This window comes from Hibiscus syriacus, unplaced genomic scaffold (assembly GCF_006381635.1).
Source record: "Hibiscus syriacus cultivar Baekdansim isolate YM2019G1 unplaced genomic scaffold, ASM638163v2 tig00007204_pilon, whole genome shotgun sequence".
Classification (NCBI taxonomy): domain Eukaryota; kingdom Viridiplantae; phylum Streptophyta; class Magnoliopsida; order Malvales; family Malvaceae; genus Hibiscus; species Hibiscus syriacus.
In genome coordinates, this window is record NW_024062129.1 from 834,329 (window position 1) to 849,775 (window position 15,447).

The 15,447-nt window shown below is 31.5% G+C and overlaps 1 protein-coding gene across 2 annotated transcripts; it reads left to right on the plus strand.

The window, feature by feature from the left end:
* The first annotated feature begins 6,890 nt into the window (after nucleotides 1-6,890).
* Nucleotides 6,891-14,608, plus strand: LOC120201446 (phosphatidylinositol 3,4,5-trisphosphate 3-phosphatase and protein-tyrosine-phosphatase PTEN2A-like). 2 transcript variants are annotated; one of them, XM_039202058.1, is made up of 13 exons: nucleotides 6,891-6,997; nucleotides 7,953-8,367; nucleotides 8,515-8,616; nucleotides 8,690-8,746; nucleotides 9,406-9,471; nucleotides 10,002-10,178; nucleotides 10,297-10,383; nucleotides 10,491-10,555; nucleotides 10,628-10,704; nucleotides 12,988-13,034; nucleotides 13,531-13,661; nucleotides 13,749-13,818; nucleotides 13,912-14,608. In XM_039202058.1, exons 2-13 carry the CDS (start codon nucleotides 7,954-7,956, stop codon nucleotides 14,431-14,433), a joined length of 1,815 nt encoding a protein of 604 aa, XP_039057989.1. In that variant the 5' UTR covers nucleotides 6,891-6,997; nucleotide 7,953; the 3' UTR covers nucleotides 14,434-14,608. The 2 variants fall into 2 exon arrangements, with proteins under 2 accessions (XP_039057989.1, XP_039057990.1); XM_039202059.1 differs by having other exon boundaries at nucleotides 6,904-6,997; nucleotides 7,938-8,367.
* Nucleotides 14,609-15,447: the final 839 nt, after the last annotated feature.

Genomic DNA, 15,447 nt, shown 5'->3' on the forward strand with positions numbered 1-15,447 from the left:
ATCGGTACTACCATATGAAATATCGATACTAATATGAAAAGTAGTATCAGTACGGAGATAGTATCGATACCAAAATAGCATTTTGTTTTGTCAAACTTACAGATAGTATCAATACAACTGCGTAATTTTGGGCTTCAGCATCAATAGTTGTATCGATACTTCATGAACAATATCAATATTATTCCTATAATATCAGTACTATTATATTTAAAATGGATTTTTGACTCAATTAAAGTTCTAAACCCTTTGTAAAAATTATTTCAAAGATATTTTCAGTATAAGACTCAATTTTTCAATAGAGTGAGGAATAAAATAAAGTTTTTAACCTTAAAACCAATTTACATATTCGAATGAATGAACCAAATATAATCTTAAAAATTTTAAAACTATTTAACATTTTTGGTATATCAAAATATCAAAGTTTATTCAACAGATTCACACAAAGTATCTCTCACTTTTGAGAAATTTTTAGAATACTCGTCAGTATAGTTGAGGATAAGCGATATTGGCGTTCTTGTACTGTGAGATGTACAAGGCGTCATTAATCGTAAATAACATTAATATAGAGAAAATCGGTGAATGTATGATGTTGCTACAATCATGGGCTTGGCATAGACTTCCATTTTTAACACCGATTAGTCGAACTACGATTGACTTTTCTCATACTGGAAGGTAATATTTCTTTTATCTGTTTTAATTTAAAATCTGAATTAGAAAATATTTATTGTGATTAAAAATAATTAACAAATACTTTTTTATTGATATATAGATGAAGACATAAAATAGAAATAATAGGGCTAGTGCATAATAATATTAAAGAGTTTATGTTGAAGATCGACATTTATAGCAAAAATGAGGTATATATTATAATCTAATCTAATCTAATCTAATCTAATTATTTTATTTCTATTTATTTATTTATAATTATTATGTCTCCTAATTAATCTTTATAAATTTTAATTTTACAGTTTAATTAGAGGTCGTACATAAAGGAATAAATTATTATGTGTGTGTAAGAAAATGTTTTGGATGGTTGTCAATATTGGTGTGTTGCTACACCATTGATTCATTTTCCTTTTTTAGATGGAGTTTTTGGATAGAGTATTGAGGCAGTTCGACTTCCATTAGCCTATTCTGCAGATTCCATGGGATCATTACCACCTCCACAGGTTAGATGGATTGGGTAAACACAACTTGAATTAGGTTGCGAAGCATGAGAACTACATTAATGCTTGGAACAACATAACTTCATTAATGCTACATTAATGTAGCATGCGAACTACATTAATGCCACCTCTTGATCCCATTCAAGATGATGATTTTGATTCTCAGACTTCGGCTTACCTTAATTATTATTGGGATAATGGAAAAGAGTACGTGACAACGTTGGGAGAAAGGCGATAGTTTCTTAAATTGAAGAAAATTTTGATAAAGATGAAAATCTATACCGAGTGGGAGTGAGAGTTCATCTCAACAACATGAAGCAGAAGCAAAACTTGTGGATAATAGCTCCGTACAACCGTTATGCGATGCAAAATCGTTTCATCAAGCGTTTGATGATTCTTCTGTTCTGACATACATACCCGAGTTGATGCATCATTAGGTAGCCATCTACTTTCCCATGTTTGAACTAACGCATGAGTTTGAACAAATGACATCTATGATGTCAAATATGACTATTTGTCAGTCTACGTTTCTAGTAGAGACGGAAGAGCAAAGTGGCAGGATGGGAGAACATAGTGGTGGGCATATATTTACAACACCAGATCATATGCCCCCAATGGATGAGGAGGATGACTACTAGACTCTTGAGTAACCACAACGACCACACCAACTCGATGTTCGCCTCAACATTATTATTCCACAACTCCCCAATACCGACAATTATTATAAACTCCATTGTTATTTGTATAAAAATTAATATTAAATAAAATGTTATTATTCAAATTAGGTGGTTTAATTTCGTTTAATTTTTCACACTCATTCAAATCAAATATGGAAAACCATCACACTGATTCAAAAATAAATAAATAAGGGTAAACTACACGGGTGATCGCTAAACTATTACCAAATTTCATTTTGACCATTAATGTTTCAATTAAATCAATCAGACCACCCAACTATTTAAATGCCTCAATGCAACGACCTAAGGATAGGCATGAGTTGGGTCGGATTTTCAGTCAACTCGAACTGATCCAAAAATTATATATTCTCTAACCGAACCTGACCTGACCTGAAAAATATACACCCTCCACCTGACCTGACTTTTTGAGATAAAATCAGAATCTGGCCCAACCTGGACTGAAATAATATATTTATTATAAATATTATTTTTATTCAATAAAAATGGAGATTTAATTAAAAAATAATATATAGAGAGGCATTATTATAATTATCCATAAAAATAAAGGTAAAATTGTATGTTTTCTTGGGTGGGGTTGGGTATTTTTCACCCTAAAAACGAACCCGGTCCGATCCGGACACAACATCTAAAAAACTCAACTCGACCCGACCCTAACTTGAATTTTTTTTAAAAAAATCTGACCCCGTCGAGTCAGAACCTATCAGATTCGAGTTCTATGTCTATCCCTATTAGCCATATACTGTTAACATTTTAACGGTGCCAGTGATGTGGCAGATAAATCATTTGGTATAATTACACAATTGATCCTTGTACTTATATATTCTTTCAATTTGATCCTAATTTTAATTAATTAAAATAAATTTAACCTCGTATCAGGTGATGCATGTCATTAGTGACAAGTGTCATCATTTAATTTGAGGGCTAAATTTATTTTTAGTTAATAAATTTATTTTATTTCAATTAAAAGGTGACACGTGTCAAAGCTATTGTCACACCATTGAGCTAAAGCTATTATTTGATTTAGTTTTTACAACAAATAATATATATCTTTAATCTTATTTTTGTCTTAACTTGTTAAATATATTTTATTTTTATTTTAATATAAAAATATATTTTATTCTTATCTTAATTTTTATAATATATATATATTTAAATATCTTTAACTTAAAATATATTTCAATTTTATTCTTATTTTAATATAATTATATATATATATATATTATATTCTTATTATTATTATCTTCATTTAAAAATATATTTTATTCTAGCTTGTTTTAAATTAAAAATATATTTTATTATTATCTTAAGTTTTAAAATATTTTTTAAATATATTAATTTCAAAACATATTTAACATAAGAATAAAATATATTTCAAGTTAACATATTTTAAATTTTTTTAAAGGTTAAGATAAGAATCAAATATATTTTGTAAGTTAAGAAATAATAAAATATACTTTTAAGTGAAGATAAAATTAAAACATATATTTTTATATTAAAATGAAATGGATTTATAAGTTAACATAAAGTAGTCTCTTTCATCATACTCGCTATTAATTTAGAATAAAAAATACATGTACATACTATGGTCATAAATCGTAAAATAATATTATAAAACATAAAAATTTTATAAAAATAATATTAACATAACAACAATAAATCCAAAAAAGGTAAAATACAACTAAAAATATTTATAAAATAATATTAACATAATAATTAATCATAAAATACCTCAAATAAAATTTCTTCAAACTTACTTCACCGTTTCTTTCAAGAACTTGATTTAAAAAAATCTATCTCTTTTGTCTGCCAAAAAATTAACATATTAAATAAATAATTTGAATCAAAATAACAAAAAATTAGATAAATTTACCATATAATACATACTCAAATTAGAATAACGAAAGAAAAAAAAAAGTACCAAATTTTTTAAAATGCTCCTCAATTAATCTTCTTTGTTGTTGCTCCCTCTATTAATTGCAATCTCCTCCAATTGTTGCTTCTTCTTTAATTTTTAGATGGCCATCCCGAATTCCTACATATATAAATAGTTGAAAGATTTTTTTTTTATGTTCAACTTGTAATAATCATGGTATGGGTTATATGGGAAATACCAATATGGGTTAGGATATGAGGAATCAAATGGGCAGCTTCGTTTTTATTATTCGAATGCCAGCTATGTGATTAATACACGGGGCATGCAGTGGTGTCAGTCCTAAGACGCCATTTGCTCCATAGTCCATACGATTCTATGAAAAAAACACATGGAAAGACATGCGACTCACCGGGGAAACACGCATGGAACACTATGCGACTTACCTGGGTTTTGGCTGGGACGCAAAGAATTCAATAAGTCTCCTCTATATATTGTAACATTCTCAATATTCAAGCAATTAATCCACGGATATCATTATTTCAGAAATTATTTTTTTCAGATTCATTATTTCACAAATCGATTATTACCGTAGATAAAATTATTTTATTGAAGTTATTGAACTAATGAATTGCATGGAATGTTTAATATGTATTTTGCTAATCATGTATTTCTTTGTATTTGGTGTTTAAAATTTTAGTTATTTCACTGCTATATTTGAAGTTTATTTTGTTGTTTGATATTCGTGTAAATATAATTAAAAGATATGATGTTGATTGAAGATTCCATCACTGTAAAAAATATAATTTTTTTAATGTGTAGAGAAAGTAAAGCAAAGTGTTTAAGTTATGGCCCAATTTTTTTTTTTAAATCAGGCCATGAAATTATAATTAAAATATTGATAAAAAATATATTTTAAAATTCAAATGTTATTCTCTCTAAATCTGTATCATTTATTTAATTAAGTTTTCGAGTTGGATAGAGGTACCACAATTCTTTGGTTGTTCCTTTTGTCTATTTATTGATTTAGTGTATTTTTAGTATTGACTTGATTGATGTATTTATCCATTGATTAAAATCTTTTTTTAATTATAGTTAATATATTGAATTATTCTTTGATTTCATAAAAATATGTTGTTATATTTTTTCTCTAATATTTGTTTGAGTATTTTCTATAAAATATGAATTAAATACTTCTTTAAATAAAATTTGTCCTCCCATTTCCAAAGCTTCATATTGACTGACTCAAATCGACTAACGTCGCATACCTGGCTTTGGTAGATAAGTCTCGCAGTAGAGATTTTATACATACACAATGACTCGAACTCAATACCTTGCTTAAGCGATATCAAACTGTTTATCACTTGAACAAACTCCTGTTGGTAAATACTTCTTTATTATTATTATTTTTAATGGAAGCGATGAAATAAATATAAGGAGTGCTATCCTACATAACCTTGCATCTCAGCAGAGCTCACCTCAACCGAAATAACATAAACAATTTTCAGAGGAGCGAAAAAAGATATGTAAACCATTCGAGTATTGTCGAGCCATTTTCGCCTTAGTATCAGCTGCACTATTACACTCGCGAAGGGTGAAAATAAATTGTACCACCCACAAACGAGCTACTAAATCAGTAATATGGTGCACCATTGATGAACCACCACCCAAGCCAATGTTGGGACCAATAGCATTCAACACCTCTCGACTATCCGTTTCTACAATAAGTTGTTGTATTCTTAGAGACCATGCAAGAGAGAGACCTTCGAAAATCTCCCACCATTCCACATCAATTGTCGAGCAAATTCCAATTCTCTTAGCAAACCCGGATCCATCGTCCTTCATGGTCCCTCAAGACCCCTCCACATGTCGCTACACCCGTGTTTGGTTGTCGGCCACCATCCGAGTTGAGCTTAACCAACCAGCATGCGAGGGGCTCCAAGGAAACGATCTGCTGTCAAATATTTCTTATAACTTTAGTGTGTTTCTGCATGTGAGTTTGATTAACCTATGATACTGTATATGAAAATGTTTGTTAATGAAAACGAGTTTAAATATTTTCTTATAAATTTATTATTGAAATTAAATTATGAGTGTGACTCAATAAATATAGAGTCGATTAAACTTGAAATATGTTAACAAATATCATTGTTCATCTCTTTACTTTATGTAATTTTATTTCTTATGCTGGTGATATTAGTTACTACAAAAAAACATTCCATTTATGATCGTTTTATTTTTAAAAATTAATTATTAAAAGTATAATTAAATTGATAAAATTTATAAGTACAAAGGTTGAATTTATTAAATTATTTAGAATTAAGATTAATGAACTAATTAGTTCTTTTTGTTGTCAATTTAACCGTAGATGACTAAAACGGAAGCAATCAATAGTATTAATGATAAATTGATTTTTTTTAAGTTCAATAAAACAAATAGAAATATGCTAATAATTGGGAAGCTAATGTTGTATTTTACCCAAACAAACGATAAGTTTTAATAATTGAGTTTATCCTAATAAAACTATGGGTAAATTATAAATTTGGTAATTTAATTTTACTCTTTTTCCTATTTCATTCACTATATTTTAAATATTTTTATTTTTTTACTAAACTTAATACATTAACTTTTTTTGTCACTCAACCGTTTTTCACTAATGAGTTCTAAATGGGTTGCTGTATAGATAAAAAATAATTTCATTTTGGTGAAATTTTTATTTTTTTTAAAATGGAATTATTTTAATACCGTTAACTATTTAATGATACATTGGCTAAAAAAATTTAATGTATTAAATTTAGTGAGAAAATTAAAAAAAATTAAATTTTAGTGAGAAAAATATAAGAGAGTAAAATTAGTAAAGAAAATTTTAATTTACTAATATTATTTGTTTAAAAATATTTTAAAGTTGAGGGGTCGTATGGCCATAAAATATCTTGCAAAGATTGTTAGAACTAAGTACCGTACGCTACATAGATCGTGGAGTAATTGCAAAACTAATCATCCACCGTTAATTTCAAGCTTGAAAATAGTATTTGCTAATTCAACAGTCCACATTCGTTGACCATTCTGGGCGCGTGAACCGACGCAAAAGAAATCCTCAAAATACGATATTACCAGTCCTCAGTCCCCACCAATCCCTCTCTCTCTCTCTCTCTCTCTCCATCATCGTGTTAAATTTCGAAACCCTAAATATCTTTTCCCCAATTTTTAGCTTCCATTTTTGCAATCCCCTACTTCAGGTGATTACGTAATCTGGATACAAGGTAAGATAGTTTCCGTAGATCTTAATCTCTCAAATAACTTTTCTTCGAATAGATCGATGATTTAGTTTCATTTCATTATTAGCTTTTTTAAGTGTGTGAAGTTCGATTTATACTCTCTTTTATTTGTTTTGAGTTTTGATAATATTTTCTAATTTGGAAGCTAATATTGGGATTTGATTTTGATTATATACTGGAGACATAAATTTACTTTAAGATACCCATCTAAATATATTCTTTTGATCCTTGGAGTGAATAATCAGCGACTATTACTTGTTTATTAGCTATAAATCAGAGTTCAAGCAGATAATTTGCTAATCCCATATCTGAAATAGTTATAATTTTTTTTCTTTTACATTATATTTTAATAGCTGCACTTTTTTGCTGATTTGTAGACTAGTGGAATTAACCCTTTGCATATTTAATTTTCCATGCTAAGTTGATTAATTTGATGTGGGGTGTGACATAATTTGCGTAAATATGAATTGTTGCTTGCCTAGCATGCTTCTACTCTCAACCCTTTCTTGTTAGTATTGGACAGTTGGAATTTCTACTGTAAATAGATGCATAGATTAAAAATGCCTAGAGTGACTTGGGCTATACCTTGCCTTAATGCAATTATGGTTTTTGGCACTTCCTTTGATAAGTGATTGGGAAGAATGTAAACTACAGAAAGCTAGAAGAATCACCTGACTATTTGCTGTAGACTGTATGTCTGTTATTTCTTTCTCATTTTGTACTTGCTTTTGGGCATTAGGTCAAATCCATTTGGATTTAGTGATTTTTGTTTACTTAATACTGGAAGATAAGAAGTCCATGTTTCTTATAACATTTACCATTTATTTTCTGAAACTATGCATTATGCTTGCAGTTGCAATTCTAACTACTATAAACTAGTGTCACATATGCTATGTTTTCGAACTCTTGATGTTCAATTATTGAGACCTCTGGAATGCAGAATGGATAATGTACATGCTGACTTGCCAAGTTCGCCTCCTGCTAAAGCTTCTGATGCACAAACTCCTGCTGGCACAGATTCACGATCAACTAATTCTAATCAAGATGCACCATCAAAGCTGTCATCATGGGCTAAAAATCTAAAAGTTCCTCAGCCATTTGCTACCTCACAAGAGAACTCACCTACAGGAAATGCTGGAAAATCAACTTTTTCACGGTTTACTAGTGGGCTAGGACTGCGATTGTCTCCAAAATCTCCTCCTGCTAATGATGGTTTTGATGGTGAATCAACAACCACACAGCCTGGTTTGCTTGGAACAATTACAAAAGGCATAGTGGACTCATCTAAAAATGCAGTGAAAGCTGTACAGGTCAAGGCTCGTCATGTTGTTTCACAGAACAAACGGAGATTCCAGGTGGGCTGTGTGATCTTCTTTCCCATATAAGTGTTTCTCCAATGTTTTTTTAGTCAGAATAATTTCATTGTGATTTTGTTGTAGTTGTTGTTTTTCTATAATTTGAATCTGAATAATTGTGTATTTACATGTGCATCTCTACTTCAGGAAGGAGGATTTGACTTAGATATGACATATATCACAGAGAACATAATTGCTATGGGGTTCCCTGCTGGTGACATGAGCTCTGGGTTTTTTGGATATGTTGAGGTAGTTACATAATCAATAGCTGAATTTGACTATCCTCTCATGTTTGGCCTAAATTTCCATGATTGTGATACAGGGTTTCTATCGAAATCACATGGAAGAAGTGATTAAGTTTTTTGAAACATATCACAAGGTAATGGAATGTCTATAGGTATATGATTAGCCGCTCCCTGCATCATTTTCTTTCCTTTCTTTTCTGGCTTTTTCCCTGTGTTTTCCCCTTTTTGCCTTATGATGGCTGCATGTAGTAATTTACTGAAACAATTTGATTTTTGTGATGCCATTTCTTTGTTGGGGGCTTGGGGCGTTACCGTTTATTTCCTAAATAGATAAGAAGAACCTTGTTCTGACATCATAAGTTGAATGGAAACATTTTTTAAAAATAAAATTTGTTAGGTTGTTCAGTATTTGTGAAATATTAAAAAGCTTATTGGACAGTGTGCAATGATTATAAGCTGTCTTTGCTGCAGAGTAACTCACTGAAATACTGGTTTATTAATTTATTATTGACTGGGAGAGATTATTTTTTCTGCTTCTTTTAATATGTTTTCTTCTCTTTGAACATAATAACTTCCTCAGCTTTTACACTGTTATGTACTATGCCTTCTTTGGCAGTGGCCTTTCCTTAAATAAAAATCACAAACTACAAGATTTTGGTAAACATTCTGGCCTTTACCTTTTTAAAAAATTTACATCCACCTCTCTTCAATGTGAACCTTTTGCTTGAGGTTTCTGGAGCAGTTAATGTTGAGGCCATTTTTTTCACTAATTCATGTGTATATTTGTGTGCAGGACAAATACAAAGTGTATAACCTTTGCTCTGAAAGATTATATGATGCTTCGCTACTTGAAGGAAAGGTATGCTATGATTTGTTCTGGGAACTCACTTGAGAATTTGTTTACTTCTAATTCTTCAACTGGAATTTATCCTTAAATTATTATGGTTTGCTGGTGGCGCTGTGCTCCGTGCTATTTGTTTAGCTTTGATAAAAGAACCTTTTTAATCTCTTAACTGTGCAGGGCAACCATATCAGCCTATTTTTTCATCTGAAGAATTGGTTGAACTCATAGAACTAATCAGAAACAAAAATAAGCTAAACAATGAAATCAACTGCCAATTTTGTTATTAAACTATTTTCCAATGGAATCCATTAGGAGAGGACGGGGGAGAGTATTTCACTCAATGATGCAAATTAGTCATTGGCAAGGGTAATTCCTGGGGCAAGTCAATTCCTCCTAAACTTTGATGTAAATCACTACCTTTTGTTTCCCACTCAATTCATGTATAAATGACAAATACAGCCTGTTAAAACTTACTGTAGGAGGAGCAATGTGTGGATTGGTGTCATCTTATTTGTTATGTTATTTATACCGAACTTTTTCTTCAGGTGGCTAGTTTCCCATTTGATGATCATAATTGCCCCCCAATTCAATTGATAATATCTTTTTGTCAAAGTGCTTACTCATGGCTGAAGGAGGATATTGAGAATGTTGTGGTTGTGCATTGTAAAGCTGGGATGGCAAGGACAGGATTGATGATCTCCAGCCTTCTTCTATACTTGAAGGTTTGGTTCAGTGAACATATTGAAGAAATGCCAACAGATTTGGTGTAGCTTCGAATTTCTTGGTCACAATGGATGATTTTGTTCTTATAACTTATTTGTTATTTGCTATTTTCTGCAGTTCTTCCCCACTGCTGAAGAGTCCATTGACTACTACAACCAGAAAAGATGTGTGGATGGGAAGGGGCTTGTTCTTCCAAGTCAAATTGTGAGCATCTGATTTCCAGTGATATAGAAGTTGTACTTTCAATATTTGTTTGCGGCTAGCTGTTTATTTCTTATCTTTTCCATTTCTTTTTTTGTTATGTTTTGAAGAGATATGTCAAATATTTTGAACGCACGTTAACATACTTTAATGGCGAAAACCAGCCTGGGCGCAGGTATTATCCGGCTATAGAATCTTAGTTTGAATATTTGGTCTTCATTTAGTGCTGATTCCACTTTTTACTCAGGTGCATGCTTCGAGGATTCCGGCTTCATCGCTGCCCATATTGGATTAGGCCCTCCATCACCATCTCTGATCATAATGGTATGACATTTTTGTCTGCAAACAGTTTCCTTTGTTTGATTGGTGGTATGTTTTTATCGTTGTTTATGCTGAACCTCTTGTTGGATTCGGGTGTTTTATTGGTACAGATGTTCTCAACACATAGACAAATTCCTTATAGGTTTGAATATAAGATATTTGGTTCAACATTTAGGGTGCAGGCAGTCACTAGCAGGGATTTAAATAGCACAGATCAATAGTGGTATAGGGGCTGCTCTTTAGTGGTAGCGAGCTGCTGCCACGCTATTGGAACAAAAGTTTTTGTGAAGCCATTCCTAATTTCAGGCTAATTCCAACCTTTTTTACATGTATGTTTCCATGGATTTGGGGATTCAAAAAATTGAGGAATCTGTTGCAAAGGAAAGAAACAGATCACAAATGGAGACATTTGTGTGGCAAGTGATTCTACAGAAGCTGGCAGTGAAGACAGTTCTGGTTAAAAGAGGTGTGAAGGGTATCGATGACTGTTATTTCCTTCTTGCAAGCAGTTTGATGAGTCTCCCTCACATTTATTTTTTACTTGTTCGGTGGCTTGGTCTATATGGAATAAATTCATGAGGTTCTGGAAGATACAGTCTGTTTTTCAGGCTGTTGCAAAAAGATTTCTCCTAGCATGGGCTGATTTGAGAACTAACTCACTCATATGGTCATTTATTCCAGGGGTCGTCCTATGGACCATTTGGAAACTCAGGAATTCTATTGTGTTTGAAGGAGGGAAGCTAGATCAAGCTGAATTTTTCTTTTTAGCTAGGTTCAGGCTTGCTTCATGGTATTTAGCAAAGTATAAACAGGATTTGATCTCCAAGGATTCTCTTATTTCTGATCTTCTTTAGGGGATTCTTGTTCTCCTTACTCTAACCCGATCATAACTACTATTTCTTGGTCCCCTTCTCCAAAGGGCTTCATCAAATTAAATGTCGATGTTGCCACTACTAGTGATTGGAAGAGAAGTGGGTTAGGTGGTGTTTTAAAAGATGACTCTGGGTCGATCCTAGGATCTTTTAAGGAGTCTGCTGGTCCGGGGCCTCTACTTTGATGGAATTGAAAGTTATCCTTAAGGGCTTATCTTTCTTTCACTCTATTCGACATAGGTTCAAGGATCGCTTAATCATTGAGAGTGACTGCAGGGTAGCAGTTGACTGGGTTAAGGATATTGTTTCATGTCCTGATGTTTATGCATACATTGTTAAAGATATTATTGAAAAGCTTAAGAGTTTATGAAGGTGTTATTAGATGGGTTAATAGGACAGCTAATCTAGAGGCAGATGCCCTAGCTAAGGCTGGAATTGGTTGATTCTTATGTTGTATTTAAGGGATGTAATTATTTTGGTTGTCTATCTCCTTAAGGGAGTTATAGGGTGTTGTATTCCTATGTTCTAATCTTAATATTAATGAAATCCTAAGGCACTCTTTTCCTCCTTCCGTTGATTAAGGAATTGATTTCGAGTTCCATTAATCATGAAGGGGGTTTTTTAATGAGGCCGACTATTCTTATAAAAAAAACAGATCACAAGGGTCAATAGAACTTAGAAGAGAGGGATGTGTGTGTGTTTTTTGGGGGGTGGGGGTAGTAGAGTAGATGGAGAGAGAGAATTGCAATTAGAGAGTGAAAATGGAAAAAATGACAGAGAAGATGTACAAAAAAGACAAGAAGGGGATAGAAACAGAGAAAAGTTGAAAAAATAATTAAAAAAAAATAGGACTTTGAATATCATAAAACGCTCTAAAATCATTAATATTATAATGATTAATAAACTTTACAATAAGTTGTGTAAAAATGAAGAAAAAAAAATATGACTGTAATGATCACGATAGGCGATAGCCTCAGTTAAGCCTGTGATTGCGATAAACATGAACTCGACTGCTTATGCTATTTAAATTCCTGGTCACTAGTATTTCAGAATCTTGTTTACCATTTATTACTAGTGTTTTATGGTATAATGCTGGCATAACTGTGTTTAAATGTAGTGTGAAATTCTTATTCTGTATTTGAATCGTCCTAATAACAACTAAGTGAGTAATCTCATTGTTAAGTTTTGCTTCCTCATGTTTAGGGTTCAAATCTAACCCTGGATGCTATTTATCTTTGGTTACGATTACAGTACACTGGTATTTCTGTTTGAATTTTGCTAATCCTAGAGAGAGAAAACTTGTAAATTAACGGATGAAAGTGACATGCAGTCATTTTTATTGTCATTTTAATTCATCTTAGCATTCAGCCTAGACTGAGTTGTGATGAACTTTCAATGCCCTCCCTGTGTACAGGTATTCTCTTCTCAACAAAGAAACATCAACGCACCAAGGATCTATCGGTATGTCTGATTGTTTAGTGTAATTATTATAATCATGATTGGAAAAACTGAATTGAGTTCAAACCGGTTTGAGTTTTGGTTACCAGTTCAATCGGGTGATTCAATCATCTAAAAAAATCTAAAAATGTGAATTAATAATTAAGAATTTTTTTTATAAAATCAATAAAGGAGAAAATAAAAAATTATTTTAAAAAATAATATTTACAAAACCCAATAATGGAAATGAACCAACTCATGATGAAAAAACCCATAATTTTTGTTAACCAGTTTTTAACTGTTTTTTGTGGTTCCTGGTTTTGGCCTATTTTTTAACTTTTCGGTTCAACTTATATGGTTGGCTGCTGGACCAACCGGTGCTTGGTTCAACCATGCAGGTGTGGTCCAATTTTTACAACCATGATTATAATCACCATTCATATGTTAAAAAAATGCCATTCAAAGCTCTGAGCATCTGTATTCCAAATTGAAATAATATGCAAGTATATTTTCTTCACAGCCAGAAGATTTCTGGTTTAGCGCACCCAAGAAAGGTGTTATGGTCTTTGCTTTGCCTGGGGAGCCTGGTCTAACTGAATTGGCTGGGGACTTCAAAATTCATTTTCATGATCGCCAGGGAGATTTTTACTGGTATGTTAGGGGATAAAATTATCTTCCAACTACTATTTATGATTTGTAACCAATTGTTTAATGATTCTTCCTCTTTTGATTCATCAGTTGGTTAAACACGACAATGATTGAAAACAGAAAAGTTCTGAATACTGGCGAGCTCGATTGGTTCGACAAGGTAAAACACAAAATGTGTTATGATGTTGTAAAATTGTAAATATGAATGTTGAATAGGGATCTTCATTTCTTTCTTTCTGGACCAAATGTGCAGAGGAAGTTGCCATCCCCTGGTTTCCAGGTTGAGGTCGTGCTAGTAGATTGTAACGGATCTGTTCCAACAATGACTGATACTACTCCCAGTAAGCCAGATGAAAGCTCGGGGACTGGTGCTGCATCAATTGACAGCTCTGCGGCCCCGGCTAATGAAAATAAGGACCCAGGACATAACGACAAAGATGATGTGTTCTCGGACGGCGAGGCAGAACAATCTGATTCATCAAAGAGTGGGCAGAATAAGGCAGCATCTGCAGAGGGAATAGCTGCCCCTTCAGCAACCTCCAAATCGGAAACAAATACCAAATCAGATCAAGTAGCAAGTTTAGTGCATTCTACCAAACAAGTTTCTTTAGGAAGTGGAAACTCCCAACCGATGCATGCCACCGGCGAACCAAGTAAAGCTGCTGCTGCTGCTGGTGGCACTCAAGTTTCAAGCTCAGAAAGTGAATTCAGAGCAATGGCCGCCGATGCATCTGTTTTCAGCTTCGGAGACGACGAAGACTACGAAAGTGAGTAAAGTGGCGCAGAACGTAATAGATGCCAAACTTCTGTACATAAAACTGGCTTGCAAGTTTCATTCGCTTCATTTGTATTTTGTATCATCAGAATTTGGTTCTGCCTTAAGGGTTGCATATTGACAAAATCTAGTGCAATGGTCGTTTGAATAAACGTTGCATTAAATTATGGGTAAACTTCATAAATGGTCCTTGCATTTTTAGGATATTTGTAATTTCGTCACCCAACTTTTAAAATTTATATTAATTATTAAACTTTTAATTTACTTTCATTTCAGCCATCATTGGCAACGAATGTGGTATGTTTATATGCTATTTTTTTAATAAATTAAGGAAATGTGTTGTGAAATGAAAAACAATATGTATGGCTTCTATGGGATCAAATTTGACTCTTGAAAGGGATTCAACACTATCAAAAATCAAGATTGTTATAATATTTAAAAATAATAATATTTATGATGAATTATAATTTAAAATTAATTTTATAAAAATATATTAATTATAGATAAATTATTAATTAACATAAAAATATATTTTTAACATCAGTTATAATTATATTGATTTTTTAGGTTATTTATAATTTATATTATAAAATAAAAAGAGTAAATAATAAAATGTCAATTATAAGATGCTATAATAATTACTTACAACATAAATTATGCCATCAATTAATATATATATATATATATATATATATATATTTGAGTATGATATATTATAAAATAAAATATAAAATAAATAAGTAATATTTTGATTAAATTGCGATCAAATTAATTTTATTTATTTTACCAGAATATATTAATCATAATGAAAATTATAAATAATTTGTGTGAATATATTTATAACATCAACTAAAATATATTAGCTGTATAAAAATTATTTATTATTTATGTTACAATTTTATATGTTTTCATAAAATAAATATAATTAATTTCAATCATAATATAATCTGAAATATTATTATTTTATAATACATTAAAGTCAAATACTAACATATATTAATTACTATTGTTATA